This window comes from Felis catus, chromosome C1, assembly GCF_018350175.1.
Source record: "Felis catus isolate Fca126 chromosome C1, F.catus_Fca126_mat1.0, whole genome shotgun sequence".
NCBI lineage: Eukaryota > Metazoa > Chordata > Mammalia > Carnivora > Felidae > Felis > Felis catus.
The window spans coordinates 102,466,356-102,486,069 of record NC_058375.1 but is presented as its reverse complement, the minus strand read 5'-3'; the positions used below and the strand labels follow the sequence as shown (position 1 = coordinate 102,486,069).

The 19,714-nt window shown below is 38.0% G+C and overlaps 1 protein-coding gene across 2 annotated transcripts in view; it reads left to right on the top strand.

Annotated features, from left to right (window-relative positions):
* Positions 1-19,714, top strand: part of NOTCH2 (notch receptor 2) — a 164,448-nt gene that overhangs the window by 114,589 nt on the left and 30,145 nt on the right. For both annotated transcript variants that reach the window (XM_011285094.4, XM_019837710.3), the window contains exons 13-17: positions 6,280-6,472; positions 7,832-7,977; positions 9,734-9,847; positions 12,495-12,614; positions 13,015-13,167. In XM_011285094.4, the coding sequence (XP_011283396.1) occupies positions 6,280-6,472; positions 7,832-7,977; positions 9,734-9,847; positions 12,495-12,614; positions 13,015-13,167 (726 nt within the window). The remainder of the gene's footprint in view (positions 1-6,279; positions 6,473-7,831; positions 7,978-9,733; positions 9,848-12,494; positions 12,615-13,014; positions 13,168-19,714) is intronic.

The following is a 19,714-nucleotide window of genomic DNA, read 5'->3' as shown; positions in this document are numbered from 1 at the left end:
AACCGACTGAGCCACCAGGTGCCCCTTTAGACCACATGTTATAGCTACCTGAAAAGCATTTCTAGTCAGACCATGAGTTTCTGTCACTGTGCTTGAGTTATATAGCTTTTACTGCCACCTTTAATTTGCTACACTTAGTGAATGCCTTCTACAAAAGTATAGCCAAGATAAAATTCTATGAAAACACTAAATGCTTTTTTCTGAGTACTTCCTCTTATGGGAGATTGTTGGATGAGGCCAGAACTTGGGAGGACCAATGTAATTATTAAAAGTAGCCAGAACATTTACACATGCACGCTTGTGTGCACACACACAAACACAAATCTCTTTCTCTCTTTTTTGTTGTAAGATTGCCTTTATCTTTTACCCTTCCGATCCAAAAATTGCTAGAGGCTATTGTGAAATCTGAGGCACCTTACTGAGACACCTGTTTGTTAATGACATCATCAGAGGGCATATACAGTGCCTATCCTATTCTTTCTAGACGGTCCCACACGCAAGCAGGCACTTACATAATAATGTTACCATTTAATAGGTACCATGTGATCATTTGCAACCAATGTGAGAAATTTCCCTCAGAGCTTTTTAAACTATGACCTCCAAAGGCATTCAGGGCCAAGTGAAGTGAATGTCTGCCTCTTGCTTTCCGGGAACTTACTTTCTGCTGTATTTCACAAACCTTTTTTCTGCTTGGGTATGATCGCGGGTGCTAGGGAGTAATGTTTTCGGCCCACATGGGTCATCGTAATGTCTTCTCAGTGGAAGATCACTCAGAAGACAAGTATGATGACAGCCGTCGTATCCAGTGCCTAGCAGTGCTGGTAGTAGCCAGCTGGACTTCTGGTCCTGAAACTTGATACTGCAAGATGAAGTGACAGCCAACTGAATACACAAAAATTCCTTCTAGGTAGGATAATAGGTGCATTTTTGTTAAATAGGTAAGAAGAGAATAGCTACCATTTATTAAGAGCTTATTTTGAGCTAGGCGTTAGGTACCTAATCTCATTTAATTATCCACAGCTATTATCATTCCTATGGTATTGATGAAAAATCCAGAGCTTGGAGAGGTTAAGTAACATTACCAGTGCACTATGGCCAGGATTCCAGCCCAGGTGGTCCTACTCTAGAGCCTATGCCCGTTCTCACCTCACCGGGCAGCCTAAGTGGGTGCCTGTTGTGACTTCTTTTTAGACATGTAAGCCTTACACTGGAACTTTTTTTTTTTTTTCTGAAATGCCAGTAAGTCATATTCTCTCTCTTTTTAACATTCAGCAAACCAAGAAGGTCAAGGAGGGAGGACATAGGCTAAAATATTCTAAAATAAACCTAAGGTGTAGCATGAAATTACATAACCAAGAAGTGGAATGTTTTGGTTACTGGGTGGTACTCTGTTCTTGGAACGATTTTCTATGTCTATTTTTTTTTCAGTTGTTTTTTGCTTTTTTAATCAGCTGCCCAAAATACCACAGACAACTGTGGTATTATATATACATGAGCTTAGATGTGAGATGTTTTATTCTTTCCTTTGTTTTATTTTAACACTAGTACTTTTTTTTTTTTTTTACAATTCTCATAACAGCTTTGACAGATTTAAATGAGTTTTTCTTTTTAAGACTAAATTCTGTATTCTCCGCAGACCTCTTGTTTTTAATGTTTATTTATTTGAGAGAGAGAGCGCACATGCGTGTGCATGCATGCAAGCAGGGGAGGGGCAGAGAGAGAGAGAGAGAGAGGGAGAGAGAATCCCAAGCATGCTCTGTGATAACAGCCTGGAAGCCTGATGAGGGACTTGATCTCAGGAACCAGAAGATCATTCTTGAGCCAAAATCAAGAATCGGACGTTAAACCAACTGAGCCACCCAGGATCTCTTTATACTTACTGATTGAATGGGAAATGTAAGAAATCAAGTGATACTTCTAGAAGCTACTTCTCAGTTTTCAAACTACTTTTTCAGTTTTGCCTTCATATTTATTATTTTGCTGACTTCTCATAACAGTCCATAAAGGCAAATAGGTTGAATAAGAAACCAAAAGCACAGGTAACAAAAACCAAGCTAAACAAGCAGGACTCCATTAAACTAAAGTGCTTCTGCACAGCAAGGAACAATAAACTGAAAAGGCAGCCTATAGAGCAGGAGAAAATATTTGTAAACAATATATCTGAAAAAGGGTTAATATCAAAAATATATAAAGAGCTCATACAACTCAATAGCAAGGAAGCAAATAATCCAATTTAAAAATGGGCAAAGAGCAAGAAAAAAAATTTTGAAACTATGTATGTTGATGGATATTAGCTAGACTTACCACAGTGATCCTTTTGCAGTATATACAAATATCAAATCATTACGTTGCACACCTGGGACTAATATGTTATATGTCAGTTATAGCTCAATCTTTAAAAAACACAGGCAGAAGTAGCTAAACACAACTTTAGAAACTATTATTGGAAAATTCCCAGGAATTTCCAGATAGAGGATACTGGAAGTATCTACTGTAATTTTCAGAGCTACATGATTTAACCAGAGACTGATTGTATTTTTAAGTTATAAATCATTATTTGTACTTAGAAACCCAACATCATCTGAAACAGGTAAAGTTTTGAAAGCCTCATAGTCTGCCACACCGTAGTGATTTTCAAAAAGCATTTGAAAGGCTAATCATGAGTAACAAGTCTACCAAAATAGCTAATCCTCACTATAATGTCATTATAAAACTAATCACGAAAATACCATAAGAAAACATATATATGAGTTTTGTAATTTCGTCTCTCTCTAAATTTCTTTCTTTTTTTAATTTTTTAATGTTTATTTTATTTTTGAGAGAGAGAGAGTAACAGAGTGAGAGCAGGAGAGGGGCAGAGAGAGAGGGGGGACACAGAATCCGAAGCAGGCTCCAGGCTCCAAGCTGTCAGCACAGAGCCCGATGCAGGGCTCGAACTCACGAACCAAACCATGAGATCATGACCTGAGTTGAAGTCGGACGCTTAACCAACTGAGCCACCCAGGCGCCCCTCTAAATTTCTTATAGTAGTTTCTCATCAGTAGTGAAGTGTATAAATGTTTATAAAGTATAAATTTATAATATAATTACGTTTATAAGTTATAAATTATTTAAATATAGAACCACTAGTCTAGATTAAGAGACCCTGAATTGTTTTCTCAGTTACCAGAAGACAATAAAGTTATGCTTAGAATACTCTTCTTTCTGAGGCAGAAAATGGATTAATACAACTCTAAGAATGAAAGCAAAATAGCTTTCTTTTTAACCAATATAATCATTAAATTAAATTCTATATTTATAATTTGTAAACATTGAGCATGCAATTGCTTTTTGGTTCTTTGGCCCTCAGTTAACCTAATAATGTCATATCCTGAACAGGCACACTGCTAAGAACAAGGAGTCTTGCAGTAATACTAAAATCAATTCATACTACTCAGCCACAAAAAAGAATGAAATCTTGCCATTTGAGACAACATGAATGGGCTTTATGCTCAGGGAGATAAGTCAGAGAAAGACAAATACTATATGATATCTCTTGTATGCAGAATATTAACAAGCAAAACTCATAAAAATAGAAGAAAATGGTGGCTAGGAGGGGCAAGGCTAATTGGGGAGATGTAGTTAAGGGTGCAAACTTGAAACTAGTAGGTAAATAAGGTCTGGAGATCTGTTGTACCAGCACAGTGATTATAGTCAGCAATACTGTATAATAAACTTCAAAGTTGCTAAGAGAGTGAGTCTTAATTGTTCTCACCACAAAAAAAGAAATGATAATTATGTGACATAATAGAGGTGTTAGGTAACATTAAAGTGGTAATCTATTGCAATATATAAATGTATTAAATCAGTACGCCATATACCTTAAACTTATACAGTGTTATACATCAATTCTATCTCAATCAAAATATTAACAAAACACAAAAAGTAGATAAGGAAGTTTTATTATTCCCATTAAACAACTAAGACAACTGAGAGAGAGAACTTGATGTGTCCATGCAATGTATACAAATATATTTTGTATATTTTGAGCCCCCCAGCTAGTGAGTCATACAGCTAGGATTGTGAGTTCCCAGAAGGCAGGAACCTCCCTAATCATCTTTTTAGCCGGTGTCCAAACACAGTGTCTAGCATGGAAGAAACACTCAATAAATACTTCGGAATGAATGACTAGAACTCAAATATGGGACTTCTGACATCCAACTCCAGACTCTCCAGTCTGGACTATAGCATGCTTTCATTTATTAAACACTAATTTGTTGAGTACCTACAAGGTGAGAAACATTGATTAACTTCTCATTCAGTAGTTCCTGAGTCCAATAAGGTCCATAGCCTTGTGCTGGGCATTTCTGATGCTGGGTGGAAACTCCCTAGGGGTAGGACCTTGATAGTGAAGCAGCGGTCAGTCCACATGGTAGACTGCAAAAGGAGGCACTTAACCCTCCTCATTAAAGATGGCTGAAGCATTGATTCTGGGAAGGGTTTTTAAAGCAAATGAGGAAAACGTGAGAAGAGTGGCTTCTGAGAAAATGCTTCCTAAAAAGGATAGAAAAAGAAGGCTTTTTCCTCTTATTTTCCACTGAAGAGCAGGCTAAGGATAGCTGTGTAAAGAGTTCTGGCTCATATCTTGGTGCCAGTGGCAAATGTCTAAAAAAAATTCTGAGGTTGAGGCTAAGAAAATAGTACTTTAAAATAAGTTATTAATAAAACACTTAAGAGGAAAACAGCAACCACTACCAGATTATGGGACTTTACCACAAGAACCACCAATAATGGTTTAGAGAGCAACAGAGAGTGAAAAAAATGTTAATACCCATACTTTAAAGGGGTGTGGATCTATTTCATTTGGAATTTCCTGTTCTAAATGCAGGGTTACTCTTTCTTAAATAAAAGTGCATGTTTTTATCTGAATCAGAAAATTGTATTCTTTGAAACTTATAAATTCCTTCACAGCAGTCGCTTGTTGCCACTCATTTACAGAATTATGGGTTATTTCAAAATTTTATATCATTTTGGAATATATAGTTAAATCTCAATTATTCAAAATTTAACAAATCTAAACTCTTATAAGTGGCACGCTTTCTTCAGCTTAAAGCATCAAATGTCAAGGTTATAGCAGACATCTTTTCCAAGCGCAGTCTTGGGTAGGTTTTAGAGGAAGAATATATTCACTTAATTTCATATATTCTGAGCATTTACATTATTACATGAAGATAAAGTAATAATTGTCTACGTCATAGTTTTTCAAAATGGAATATTTGAACCATCTGCATTATTTAAAATTGGTTTTCTGGACTCCATGCATCATAATCTGTGGTGAGAGGGCCTAAGAATCTCCTTTTAAAACAAGTATTTTAGGGGCACCTGGGTAGCTAAGTCTGTTAAGCATCTGACTTCAGCGCAGGTCATGATCTCACAGTTCGTGAGTTCAAGCCCTGCATCAGGCTCTCAGCTGTCAGCGCAGGGCCTGCCAAATATCCTCTGTCTCCCTCTCTCTCTCTCTCTGCCCCTCCCCTGTTCACATACGCTCTCTCCCTCTCTCTCTCTCAGAAATAAACAAACATCAAAGAAGAATATAACATAAAAATAATAAAACAAGTATTTTAAATGATTCTTTTTGCACATTAAGGTTGAGAACCACTGGTCTAGATTAAGAGATTGAATTGTTCTCTCAATTATCAGAAGACAATAAAATTATGCTTAGAATACTCTTGTTTCTGAGGTGGGAAATGGATTAATACAACTCTGAGAATGAAAGCAAAATGGCTTTTTATCTACTATAACATTAAATTAAGTTAGTAGCTTATTCACTAAGTATTCCAGGTGATTGAGCTATCCCATATGTGGAAATGTAGGAGGTTGACTAACTGAAAAAATGAATGCACAGTGAACCAGCTGAGAGCAGTGATAAAAGCTTCTTCGAGAGTACTCAGAACAGCAGCAAGAGGAACAGCCAACTGTGGTAACATTTGATGTTCTCTTTTTGAATCCTTGTGGAGTTTCCGTTTCTAAGATGGAGTAAAGAAGAAATACATATCAAAACAGTGCAGTGCTGTTCCAGCATTTCGTTAACTTGGCTGCATTATCAAGACTGTGCTGTTTACTACTTCCTCATATGGTGCTAAGTGCTCTTGGGTGTCTTATTACTTAAATCCTGACATTTGGTGCCCAAGGCATCTTACAGCCTGTGCAGAGAAAGTTGTCAACACAGCATCTCCCATAGTTCTGGGTCTATTCCCTAAACATTTTGGATTTGACAAATACTGTTTCCATCCTCTTCAGGGCAGAGATGTAACATCGACATTGATGAGTGTGCCTCCAATCCCTGTCGCAAGGGTGCGACGTGCATCAACGACGTGAATGGTTTCCGCTGTCTATGCCCTGAGGGACCCCATCACCCCAGCTGCTACTCACAGGTGAACGAGTGCCTGAGCAGTCCCTGCATCCATGGGAACTGTACCGGAGGCCTCAGCGGGTAGGTGGCTGCCATGTATGAACAGTTCCTTATTGACTTATGTCAAGCCGGTGGGTTTCGGAATGGGCTATGCCCTGTGGAAGTCTGTCAGGGACCTGAGCTGAGACTGAGTTGCAGATTTTGGTAGTCTCCCTGAGTCTTCCAAACCACCACTTGTGCTCTGCCTTCCATTGCTGAATAGGTAGAAAATAGGGCGGGGCGGGGAGGTAGTCAGTTCATGGGAGAAGTCCAGCGTTATTTTGTGAGCCTTTGGCAATTGTGCTTTTAGTCGTTATTAAAAGATTGAGTTCTGAGGGAGGTTCTATTTGATTTTTCCCCTGCTTAAAAAAAAGCTCCTTTCTGTTCTATCATGGTGCCAACGTGTGCCACTGAAGTGGGGCTGGTCTCACCTGACTTTAGACGTGACCCTGATAAGACATTCATGGTTTGCAAGCCTCTGAGATTGTGTGATGTGTTGATAGGTACTTTTCTAGAAACTCAGAGTGTGATGTTAGGTCACAAGAGATAGATCTATACTCTTGTATGCTGGCCGGAAGATAGGGCTCTGGGCATTGCCATTTGCCATACCTAACAACAGGTGAAAGAACAAAGAGTGTATTTAGAGGTAAAGGAAAATCAAATTATTTCCAGATGAATTACCTCGGTATTCCTGTTTCAGACTATGGTAGCCTGCAAAGCATCCCAACCCATGTACCTTTTTCCTAAAGATCTCCAGACAAGAGAGGCTTTTATTTCCTGGTAACATAGTATAAGTGTTAATAATGTTCAGATTGTGAACAATGTACATATATTTTGCATACCTTCATTTTTGTTCCTTTTCCTGCTCAGTTTACCCTAGGTGCTTTCTGGGGCAGGGTTTCAGGAGAGAACAGCAAAGCATGTCTTGGAAGTCAGACATCCCAGGAGCTCTCAGAGAGGCTTAGAGTCTCTGATACTAACCTACTTCTTGGGTGTCTGTTTTGCATTAGAAACAGATGATCCTAAGGTTTGCTTTATTTTAGTTTTATATATAATAAAAGTGCAGATTTATCCATGTTAATATGCCTTTCAGATTGACCCAATGTGTTGTACCAAACACTGTTTACACATGAAAGCTCACTATAATTAATTAATTTCTCCAGCATCTTTGTGAGCTGGGAAGCACCAGAAAAATCTGTTTACTGAGTAGTCCAGGTGGGACCACATAATTCATACTGTGTCCATGGCAATCCAAGTATAGGTTCAAAGAAGAGTAGAAATCAGATTAGCTTACCCATGAGCTCCTCTGTCCCTCATTTCTTCACCAAGTCTTGGATTTCATCTAAGACTCAATTGTATATTCGTCCTCCACAGTCAAGAATACTATCTATCTCCTTTCAGATACAAGTGTCTCTGTGATGCAGGCTGGGTTGGCATCAACTGTGAAGTGGACAAAAATGAATGTCTTTCTAACCCGTGCCAGAATGGAGGAACATGTGACAATCTGGTGAACGGATACAGGTGTACTTGCAAGAAGGGCTTTAAAGGTGAAAGCCGTAGTGCATATTTCTATCTCCCTTCATGCAGTTTTCTTATTGCATATTCTTTGACTTACCTCTTCTTTTCCCTTTCTCTATTCCTATTCGCTCATATAGCAAACCTAACTTGAGAAGTTAATATTTATAAGGCACTTGGGGAGTAAAAACATAAAGATATATAGATTCTACTAGCAGAGAGGTGAACTACAGGACTATTTAAGCTGAGCAGCTAGGACTCCACTTATACAACTTTGGAAAGATGTCCTAATTGTAAGCTTCATGGTGCTGGTTTGATTCTGTTGGAATTCACAAGAGATCTGGGGAGTAGCATGAGAATATTGCCTTACTATAATTATGATAGCAATAATTCCATGGAAGAATCCGTGCATTCCAAACTCTTCCAACAAATTATCTTACACATTGAGATAAAATATATAGCCAACTAGGGCCTTCTGGAAACATGTATTATAATGGGTGTTGTATAAAATCATTTTCTGAGTTGTTATTGTTGTATTTCCACCATAAATTTTTACTTAAAAACTCATGAGAGTGAAATCTGTGAGTAAATCATTTATCTTGTACTCCTCTATCCACTTAGTCATTGATTTCCCCACTCAAAAATTGTGCCAGGCTACCAAGATACATCAGTATGTTTCAGAGTCAATTTACTTATTTGAAAGCTTTCTGAGAGTATATATATTTTAGTCATTAATTTTCTGATATATTACATTTGCAAAGAAATTTAAAAGCACTTTTATTTCTTTGTTTCCTTGAGACTTGCTGATCAAGGAACTAAATAAAACTCAAAATGTAAAATCCCAAATTGTACGGCTGGTGAGTAGAAGAGTACAGTTTGAGCCCAGACCTCTGTGCTCCCAGACCACCGTTTTTTTACAGTGCTGTAGTTGCTCTATCTTGAGGCTCTGCGTCAGGCTCTATTGAAGATGCAAAGGTGTGTAATATTTGGGTACTGGTCTATCCCATTAATGCTTCCTTACTTTTGTCTTTTTCACAGTGGGAGTAGATACCATGTCTTGGATCAGGGGAAAACAGTTTTATGGCTTCAGAAAGTACTACCACATCAATGGTAGAGACTGTGCATATGAAAGAGTGGGCATAAATCAGAGGCTTTGATTATGCATTAAAAAAATATTGTCCCTTGATAAATTATACCCCCTTTTTAGGCCCTGACAGCCACTTTGTATAGAAACAGCTGATAGATCAGCAGATTTTTAACCTCAATGAGCTTCTTAGTCCATTGTTGAGAAATTACTTATATTTGGAGGCATATTCAACCTTTCAGCTATTAGAATATACTTACTCCATTCATCCTTTTAACTGTCTTTTACTGACAGACTATATGTCAGGGACTTGTCACTGAAATGAATGAAGAGGTGTTCCAGGAGCCTAAAGAAATTCAATTTCTAAGGTAGTTAATATTTGCCATGAAGAGGATTGCTTAGTAATTGTTAAAAAAATTTTTTTTAATGTGTATTTATTTTTGACAGAGAGAGAGAGACAGAACATGAGTGGGGAGGGGCAGAGAGAGAAGGAGACACAGAATCTGAAGCAGGCTCCAGGCTCTGAGCTGTCAGCACAGAGCCCAACATGGGGCTCGAACCCACGAACCACGAGATCATGCCCTGAGCCGAAGTCGGACACTCAACCGACTAAGCCACCCAGGCACCCCGCTTAGTAATTTAAATAATGAGGAGGCTAACAGAAAGTTTCACTGTTTTGGGGTTTTCTCCCTTTCTGTCTATAGGCTATAACTGTCAGGTGAATATTGATGAATGTGCTTCAAATCCCTGCCTGAACCAAGGAACCTGCTTTGATGACATAAGTGGCTACACTTGCCACTGTGTGCTGCCATACACAGGTGAGTTCTGCAAATGAAGGGACCAGAGGGGACCTGTGTTCTTGCCTTGTCATTCTAAACCTCTGAGTCTCAGAGACAAGAGTCTGTGGCCCAGTGATGCTTCTCTGAGGAATCACTCCCTGGTCACCATCCTGCTGTCACCGACTAGATCTTGAGCTCTGAGAAAACACTGTGGCTTCCCTAGATGCAACTGGTAGGCAGACTCACATGCCTTCTTTGTACTTGAGGGTTTAAATGTTTTAATTCTGTCTGACTGCTGGTTTCATTCATTATTTGACTGGACCTAGTGTTGTCATGGCCTGTGCTCTTAGTCATAGTTCAATAATAACAACAACCACCACTTATTGATAACTTACTATATGCCAGACACTTTGCGTATTTTGGATTTCTTAATCCAGTACTCAAGATAATTCTGTTCCTATGACCATTTTATGCTGAGGCAAAGCAAAGTTACTTGCTGAAGGTCACAGAGGTAAGTGGTAGATCTAGGATTTGCCTTTAAGCCTCTCTCAGTCCAAAGTGTGTCTTCTTAACTGCCCTTCTTCTCCTTACATTCAGTACCACTACCTCTCATTCAGAGAGGTATTGCCCCTTGGATGACGAGGACACACACAGAAGACAAGGGTGTGACTTCATTTCGTATCAGGTGTTCTTTGTTTCAGGTGGTATTTTAGGAGTGTGCTTGGACGTTTCTTCTTTGTGTTCTCCTGCCTCATTACTGCCGTCTTGTGATTGGTTGTATTTGTGTGGCTTATTTACCTCCTTATCATCCATTTTCTTCATCTGTGGAGAACAAAACAGAAACATGGATGGTGGCTTTGCATGTTTCTCTAGTATGCAGCATGCAGGCAGGAGCATGGCTGAATTCGTACTCCCGTGATGGGCTGTTTGTAGTAGCTGTTACCAGTGACTGCGGCTGTTTAGAGTGACAGTGGCCAAAACCAGAACTCTGTTACCTGAAAGACTTGATGCGACGTTGTTACCTTGGCCCCTCTTGGGAAGAAATGTTCATGTAGGCAGATAGCGTTTAGTCAGCCTCATAGATAAAAAATCAAAGTTATTGGAGATCCTTAGCTATTCTCAGACAAAGGAAGTCTAAATGATGCATTTCATAATGACAGTGCTGATCACATTTGCTAATAGTAAGAGCATCTCCCAGCTGTAAAGACTGAGACTTGATGCCTGCAGAGAGATATAAGCAGGTCATATCATTATGCTCAGTCATATCATAGGCTTACCTGAGTGTAATTTAGGTGTTCAGCTCATCTTGAAAATACTTTTTTTTATCTTCCTGCTATCCAGATACCTTAAGAATATTTGGCTGTATGCTGGCCGTTGGTTTTTCTTCAGATTAAGATCCCGATAAAAGAATTTACTATGTGCAACTTTGGGAAATTATATTAGACTGAAAGCCTATGCATATTAAAATTTTAGTGCTGAGTGTAGCTAAAGGTTCTATCATTGAGCTTTGCCACTATGAAGGGAACTAAGCAACATTGCCTTCCCTAGTGAGCCACTCTTCTGACCCAGATACCTTAAAAATGGGTTGGGTATGTTGGTGAACATCTGTGGTAATTTTTTTTTCTTCCTGAATATGAAATTTTAGGATAGAATTTTAAATTGAGTTAGCTGTAACTTGACTTTAAAAACACCCTCATCGGGGCGCCTGGGTGGCGCAGTCGGTTAAGCGTCCGACTTCAGCCAGGTCACGATCTCGCGGTCCGTGAGTTCGAGTCCCGCGTCAGGCTCTGGGCTGATGGCTCGGAGCCTGGAGCCTGTTTCCGATTCTGTGTCTCCCTCTCTCTCTCTGCCCCTCCCCCGTTCATGCTCTGTCTCGCTCTGTCCCAAAAATTAAAAAAAAAAAAAAAAAAAAAAAGTTGAAAGAAAACAAACAAACAAAAAAACCACCCTCATCTTCTTTTAATAAAAGCATTCCTTTCCTTGTTTACCTGTGCTGGAAGCTTATATTCCATATGCTAAGGCAGGAAATATTGATGTGCAAATTTCAATGTCATGTTGTTGATGTTGGTATGAGGAGGTATGTTACTAGCTGATCAGAATAACTTCACTGTTTCCTACCTCCCATGGCCTTCTGATCAACTCCATTGCCTCTGGAACAGGCCAGCAGAGGTGGTGAAGAGTAGAAGGCTGTATTGTTGCCTCTTCCTGGCCCACATGAAGGAGGATCTGTGTGGCTGAGCCTCTGAGCCACACAGACTCTTCGCTGTGGAGATGCAGAAAGTATTGCACCAGATGGACACACGTGTCCAAACCCATGTAACCACACATGATAATATGGATGAGAGCAGCCCAGCAGTTGTTGAGTGCTCACTCTATATGCTAGGCTCTGTGCTAGTGAAGACTTCATGAACATTTTGTTTTTCATTTAATCCTCAAAAAGCCTCTGTGAGTTACATACCACCCTATTTCTCATTTTACTTATGTGTAAGGCTCAGAGCAGATTAATAACTTGCCTGTTGTTAATATACCAAGTTAGAGCTAAGACTCAGAAGACCCTAAGTCTCTCAGATTCCAAAGCTCTTAACTGCTACCTTAGTCTTGAGTTCAGAGAGCATCCTTTGGTTTAGAATTTGCAAAATTTCAGTTTCCTTGGCTATTTCTCTAAATTCTGTCATTTGCTTTACAGGCAAGAATTGTCAGACTGTGTTGGCTCCCTGTTCCCCAAACCCATGTGAGAATGCTGCTGTTTGCAAAGAGGCACCAAATTTTGAGAGCTACACCTGCCTGTGTGCCCCTGGCTGGCAAGGTAACAATATGGGAGTTAGAGAAACCAGAAGCTTTAAACAAAGTGGTCAGATCATCAGATTAACATGGAAGGCCCAGGTCTTCTGAGGCCTGCTTGTTGTCATGAGCACTGGCTTTGTACAGGAATGACCCAGAAAGCCTTTTCATTTTCATGTCTTTGGGGCCCTCTAGTGGCTGGAAGACTCCAACCTGAGTCTGAAATCATGATGTTCTCACAGTCCCTGGGCAATATTTGCCCCACATAATTTTGTGCCAAGGGCACAAAGCCTTATGGGACTTCCCAAAGTGGGAGACAAACCAGAATATCCCCATCTACCCCAGCTGAAGCTTGGATCTCCCCATGCATTTCTGTGGGACTCACTTTCCAAAGACAGGACCATTCATTGCCCCTGTGTTTCTAGGTCAGCGGTGTACAATTGACATTGATGAGTGTGTCTCCAAGCCTTGCATGAACCACGGTCTCTGCCATAACACCCAGGGCAGCTACATGTGTGAGTGTCCTCCAGGCTTCAGCGGTATGGACTGTGAGGAGGACATCGATGACTGCCTTGCCAGTGAGTATGCCGGCCAGCTCCTAAGCCCCCTGAGGCACATAGGGAGCAGAACAGAGCCCAGTCGAGGCAGCTGCCTCTCAGTGCTGAGACTGGCCATCCCAATAGCTTATCACATGTTTTTAATATTAGTATTTTTTATTTTTTTAAATGTTTATTTATTCAGCGGGGGGGGGGGGGAGGAGCTGCACACATGTGCACATACATGGGGGAGGGGCAGTGAAAGAGGGGGAGAGAGAGAGACTCCCAAGCAGGCTCTGTGCTATCAGCACAGAGCTGGATGCAGGGCTCAATTCTGTGAACTGTGAGATCATGACCTGAGCTGAAATCAAGAGTTGGACACTTCACTGACTGAGCCACCCAGGTGCCCCAGTATTAGCATTTTTTAAATCTTCTTTGCAAAGCCAGTGGCTTTAGAAGTTGAGGCAGTAGAATCTCTTTAAGAGGTTCCTAACTGATTTTTGTATACTGACAAATTAGGGACAATGCTATGATAGCTTTTTTTTTTTTTTTAAAGCAGGTCCACTAAGGTATAACTAGTATATAGAAGTATACTACCAATATTTTAAATGCACAGTGTTGACATTTGACTAGGAAACCATAAGTAAACATAATGAACATATCCATCCCCCCTAAAAATATTTTATTTTGTAATTTCCTTCTTCCCCCTTCCCTGTCCCAGGCAACAAGGGATCTACCTCTGTCATGACAGACTTATTTGCATTTTTAATAATTTTATATAAATGGAATCATCTAATGCAAACTCTTTTTGGGGGAGAGGGAATATGACTTATCATTTAGCATATTATTTGAGACTCATCTATGTTATGTGTATTAGTAATTCATTCTGTTTTATTGCTAAGTCATATTCCATTATTTGGATATACTTGAATTCACTAGTAGGACATTCAGCTTGTTTTTAAGTTTTGAGATACTATAAATAAAGTTATACTCTCTTGAGTAAATATCTAGGAGTGGAATAGCTGAATTATGTAGTAGGTATATGTTTCACTTTTCACCAAATTGTCAAAATGTTCTCCATGGTGGTTCACCATTTTCATTCCCACAAGCACTGTTTGAGAGTTCCAGTTGAACCACATCCTCAAGAACACTTGGGTGTGATTGCCCTGAATTTTAGCCTTTGTAGTGGTTGTATATGGTATTTCACAGTGGTTTTAACTTGAATTTCCCTACCTATTAAAAATTTTGAGCATCTTTTCATGTGCTTCTTGGTCAGCCATATATATTACTTGGTATAGTATCTATTCAAAACTTCTGCCCACATGAAAAATTGTATTATTTGTCTTATTATTGAATTGAAAGAGTTCTTTATATTCTAAATACAAATTCTTTGTCAGATATTTGCCTTACAACTATCTTCTCCCAATTGTACCTTCTGTTTTTTCTTTTGAAGAGGAAGTTTAATTTTGATGAATTTCAGTATATCCATAATCTTCATTCAGAGTTCATCTTATCTTATTTAACAAACCTTTGCCTAACCCAAGGTTACTGAGGTTTATTTTCTTTGATTTCTTCTAAATGTTTTATACTTTAAGGGGCACCTGGGGGGCTCGATGGGTTAAGTGTCTGACTCTTGATTTTGGCTTAGGTCATGATTTACTGGTTTGTGGGATCGAGGTCTGCATCAGGCTCCTCGCTGATAGCATGGAGCCTGCTTTGGATTCTCTCTCTCACTCTCTGTCTGCCCCCCCTCCCCCCCGCCTCTCCCCCCCAGCTGGCTTACTCTCTGTCTCTCTCAAAATAAATAAATAAATAAATAAATAAATAAATAAACAAACAAACAAACAAACAAACTTTAAAAAATAAACAATAAAAGTTTTATACTTTTAGCACTGACCTTTAGGTCCACAATCTATTTAGAGTTAATTTTACATGTAGTGTGAGTTTTAAAGATTTTTCTTTTTAGACTTTAAAGAGTAATTTTGTGTTGTAATCTTGCTAACCTCACTTATTAATTCTAGATTAGTTTAGCTTCTAAGTTTAGTTTAGATTTCCGGAATTAAAAAAAAAAATTTTTTAAGTTTATTTTTATTTATTTTTAGAGAGAGATAGAGAGCAAGCAGGGGAGGGGCAGAGAGAGAGAGAGACAGAGGGAGACAGAATCCCAAGCAGACTTCGCATTGTCAGCACAGACCCCGATGTGGGGCTCAAACTCACAAACCATGAGATCATGACCTGAGCGGAGGTCAAGCATCTGATGCTTTAGCAACTGAGCACCCAGGCACCCCAGGAATTTTTTTTTTAACAAATAATCGTGTAATCTCTAAATAAGTATAGCCATTCTACATTTTAATTCTTTTTAAATCTATATACATTTTCTTTTTCGTACATTGTTGCACTGGCTAAGACTTTTAGTAAATGCAAAATAGAAGTAGTAAGAGAAGCAAATCTTTCTTTGTTCTTGATTCTGGTGGGGGAAGCATGTATGTAGTTTCTTGCCACTAAGTATGATGTTACTTTGTTGCCACTAAGTATGATTTTGGGGGTTTTTTTTTTGTTGTTCTTCTATCAAGTTGAGGATTTTACCATATACTCCTAGTTTGCTGAAAGTTTTTTCTTTTTATGATGAATGAATGTTGATTTTTTTCAAATGATTTTTCTGTATCTGTTGAGGTGGTAATATATTTTTTAATATATAAGTGAATTATGTTAATTAATTTTCAAATGTTAAACCTTAAATTCCTGGGGTTAATTCTGCTTGGTCATGATATATTCTCTCTCTCATATGTTATTGGATATGATTTCCTAAAGTTTTGTTACAAATTTTTGTGGGTATATACATTTATTAGGGATATTGTTCCCCAATTTCTTGTACTGTATTTGTATGGTTTTGGTACAAAGGCAATGCCAGCCTCAGAACCACTTGGGAATTGTTTCCTTTCTATTTACTGAAAGAGTTTGTATACAATTGGTATTACATCTACTAAACATCTAGGTCTGGAACTTTCTTTCTGGGAAAGTTTTAATTGTAAATTTAATTTCTTTAATAGATATAGTTATTCAGGGTATCTATTTCTTTTTTATTGAGCATTGGTAATTTGTATCTTTCAAAGAATGAGTTTTACTCTAAGTTGTCAGAATTATTGGCATTCATAATATTCCCTTATTGTGCTTTTAATGTCTGTAAGATCTGTGATGATTTCCCTTCACTGATTTCAGATATTGGTAATTTACATCTTCTCTCTTTTCTTTGTGATTGCTACTGGTAGAAGGTTACAGATTTTAGTAATCTTTTCAGTTTCATGATTTTTCTCAATTATTTTACTATTTTCAATTTCATTGATTTCTGCTCTTTATTCTTTCTATTTTGGATCTAGTTTGCCCTTCTTTTCCTAGTTTAAGATGGAAGCTTAGACCATAGACATAGTAGGCATTTAGTGCTTTTTTTTTTTCTCAAAACACTGCTTTAGCTGTATTTCACAAATTTTGATATATCATGGTTTTTTTTTCCCCCAACTCAGAAAATATTTTTCTAATTTCCATTTTGATTTGTTTTTTGACTCATAGATTATTTACAAGTGTGTTCTTTAATTCCAAATATCTTTTTAATTAAGTTTTTAATTTTAATTCCAGTATAGTTAACATGAAGCATTCTATTAGTTTCAGGTGTACAATATAGTGATTGAACACTTCCATACATTACTCAGTGCTCATCATGATAAGTGTACTCTTTAATCCCCATCACCTATTTTACCCATCCTCCCACCCACCTCCCCTCTGGTAACCATCAGTTTGTTCTCTGTAGTTAAGAGTCTGGTTCTTGGTTTCTCTCTCTCTTTTTCCTTTGTGCATTTGTTTTCTTAAATTCCACATATGAGTGAAATCATATGGTATTTATCTTTCTTGGACTGACTTATTTTGCTTAGCATTATACTCTAACTCCATCCATGTTGTTGCTAATTTCAAATATCTTTTGTTGCTGATTCCTTGCAGATAGTTTTTGTTATTGACATCTAGTTTAATTCCATTGTGATCAGAGAACATACTTTTTTCATCTATTGATTGGATTATTTAAAATGCATTAAAGCATGTCTTATGGCCTAGTCTTATGGTCTGTTTTGGTAAGTGTTCTGTATGCACTTGAAAAGAATGTTTATTGGGGCGCCTGAGTGGCTCAGTTGGTTAAGGGTCGGACTTCAACTCAGGTCATGATCTCACAGTTCGCGAGTTCAAGCCCCGCATCGGGCTCTGTGCTGACAGCATGGAGCCTGGAGCCTGCTTCAGTATCTGTGTCTCCCCCTCTCTCTGCCCCTCCCCTGCTCATGCTCTGTCTCTCTGTCTCTCAATAATAAATAAATGTTAAAAATTAAAAAAAAAAAAGAATGTTTATTTTATGGTTTTTTTTTTTTTTTTTTTTTTTTTTTTGGTGGAGTGTTCTGTAAATGCTATTAATTCAAATTGGTTAATAGTATTTTTAGGTCTTCCCTGATTTTCTGTCTGCTTATTCTATAAATTATTGACAGAGTGATATTGAAATCTGCCACAATTATTTGTCTATTTCTCCTTGTAATTCTATCAGTTTTTGCTTAATGTATTTTGAAGTCCTGATATTAAGTACATAAACATTTAAGATTATTATGTCCTCTTGAAGAATTAGTCCTTTGTCATGAAATGACCTTGTTTAACCCTTGTAATTGATATTTCGTACTCTGAAGCCTCCTTTGCCAGATATTAATATACCTACTTAACTTTTCTTTTGTTTATTGTTAGAGTATGCATTTTTTCCATCCTTTTAGTTTTGGCCTATGTGTGTCTTTAAAGTATGGGTTTTTTTTGGAGAGCATATATTGAGTCTTGCTTTTTCTCTTCGCTATGATACCCTCTGTCTTCTAAGTGAGGTGTTCATGCCATTTAAATTTAATGGTTGATGGTGATATGACTGAGTTAAATATTTGCCATCTTACATTTTACTTTATCTTTTTCCGTCTTTTTGCCTTCTTCCTCCCCCCCCCTTTTTTTGGCCTTCTTTTGGAATAATTGAGCATTTTTATAATTACATTTTATTTCTTCACTGGCATATCTTTTTTTTGGGGGGGGTGGTTTTGAGTTTGCAGTATGCAACTCTAACTCATTAAAATTTACCTCAACCATACTACTTTGTATAGCACATAAAAGCCTTACAACAGTATACTTAAATTTACACTACTGCCCTCTGTTCTATTGTTGTCATATAATATATATATCATAACCCCCCCAAAATATTATCTTTGCTTCATATGGTCAATTAATTTTTCAAGAAATTTAAAAAAATTAACAGCCCTTATACTTACAACATATTTACAGCTTCTGGTGTTTTTCATTCTTATGCATCGATATGCATTTCCACCAAGTGTCATTTTCCTTCTGCCTGAAGAAATTCCTTTAATATTTCTGGTAGTGCTTATCTCCTGGTGATTAATTCTTTCTGCTTTTGTGTTTTTGAAAAGGTTTTTATTTTGCCATAGTTTTCAAAGATATTTTCATAGGGAGTAGAGTCCAAGTTGACTTTTCCCTCCAGCACTTTCCAGTCATCCTTCCATTGTTTTCTGCCATGCATTGTTTCTGAGGAGAAATCTGCAATACTTTTTACATTTGTTGTTCTATGTGTTATTTTTTCTCCCGTGGCTATTTTTTTTTTTTTTCAACATTTATTTATTTTTGGGACAGAGAGAGACAGAGCATGAACGGGGGAGGGGCAGAGAGAGAGGGAGACACAGAATCGGAAACAGGCTCCAGGCTCTGAGCCATCAGCCCAGAGCCCGACGCGGGGCTCAAACTCACGGACCGCGAGATCGTGACCTGGCTGAAGTCGGACGCTTAACCGACTGCGCCACCCAGGCACCCCATCCCGTGGCTATTTTTAAGATATTTTCTTTCCACTGAGTTTTAGCAACTTGATTATGATGCCCTTCATTAGTCTTCATGTTTCTTTTGTTTGGGGTTCATCGACCTTTTTGGATAGATGGATCCAAATTCAGAAAATATTCAACTACTGTTTTTTCAAGACCTTTTTGCTTCCCCTTTACAACTTTTATATCATACATCTTTTAGGTTGCTTGAAATTGTCTCCCTACTCACCAACACGCTATTTTACTTATTTTTTAGAGTTTTTTCCTCAGTGTTTCATTTTAGATAATTTTATTATTTGAAGATATCATGATCTATCTTCAGGTCGCATAAACATTTCCTCTTTAGTGTTTTGTTTGCTGTTAATCCCATCCAGTATATATTTTTCTCTTTGTTGTATTTTTATCTCTAGAAGTTTGATTTGAGTCTTTCTCATAACTTTCCTTGTCATGTTCATGCTTTCTTCTTCTTGAACATACAGAGTATATTTATCATAGTTGTTTTATTGTCCCCACACTTATTCTACCATATGGGAAATTCCTGGGTATGTTTCTGTTGTTGATTTTTATCCTCATCATGAATTATGTTTCTTCTTTGCCTGCCTGGTAATTTTTTATTGGATACTAGACTTTAAAAAAATCTTTAGGATATATTGAAGCTTTGTTTAAGGATCATTTGGAAACAGTTTGATCATTTTGGGTCT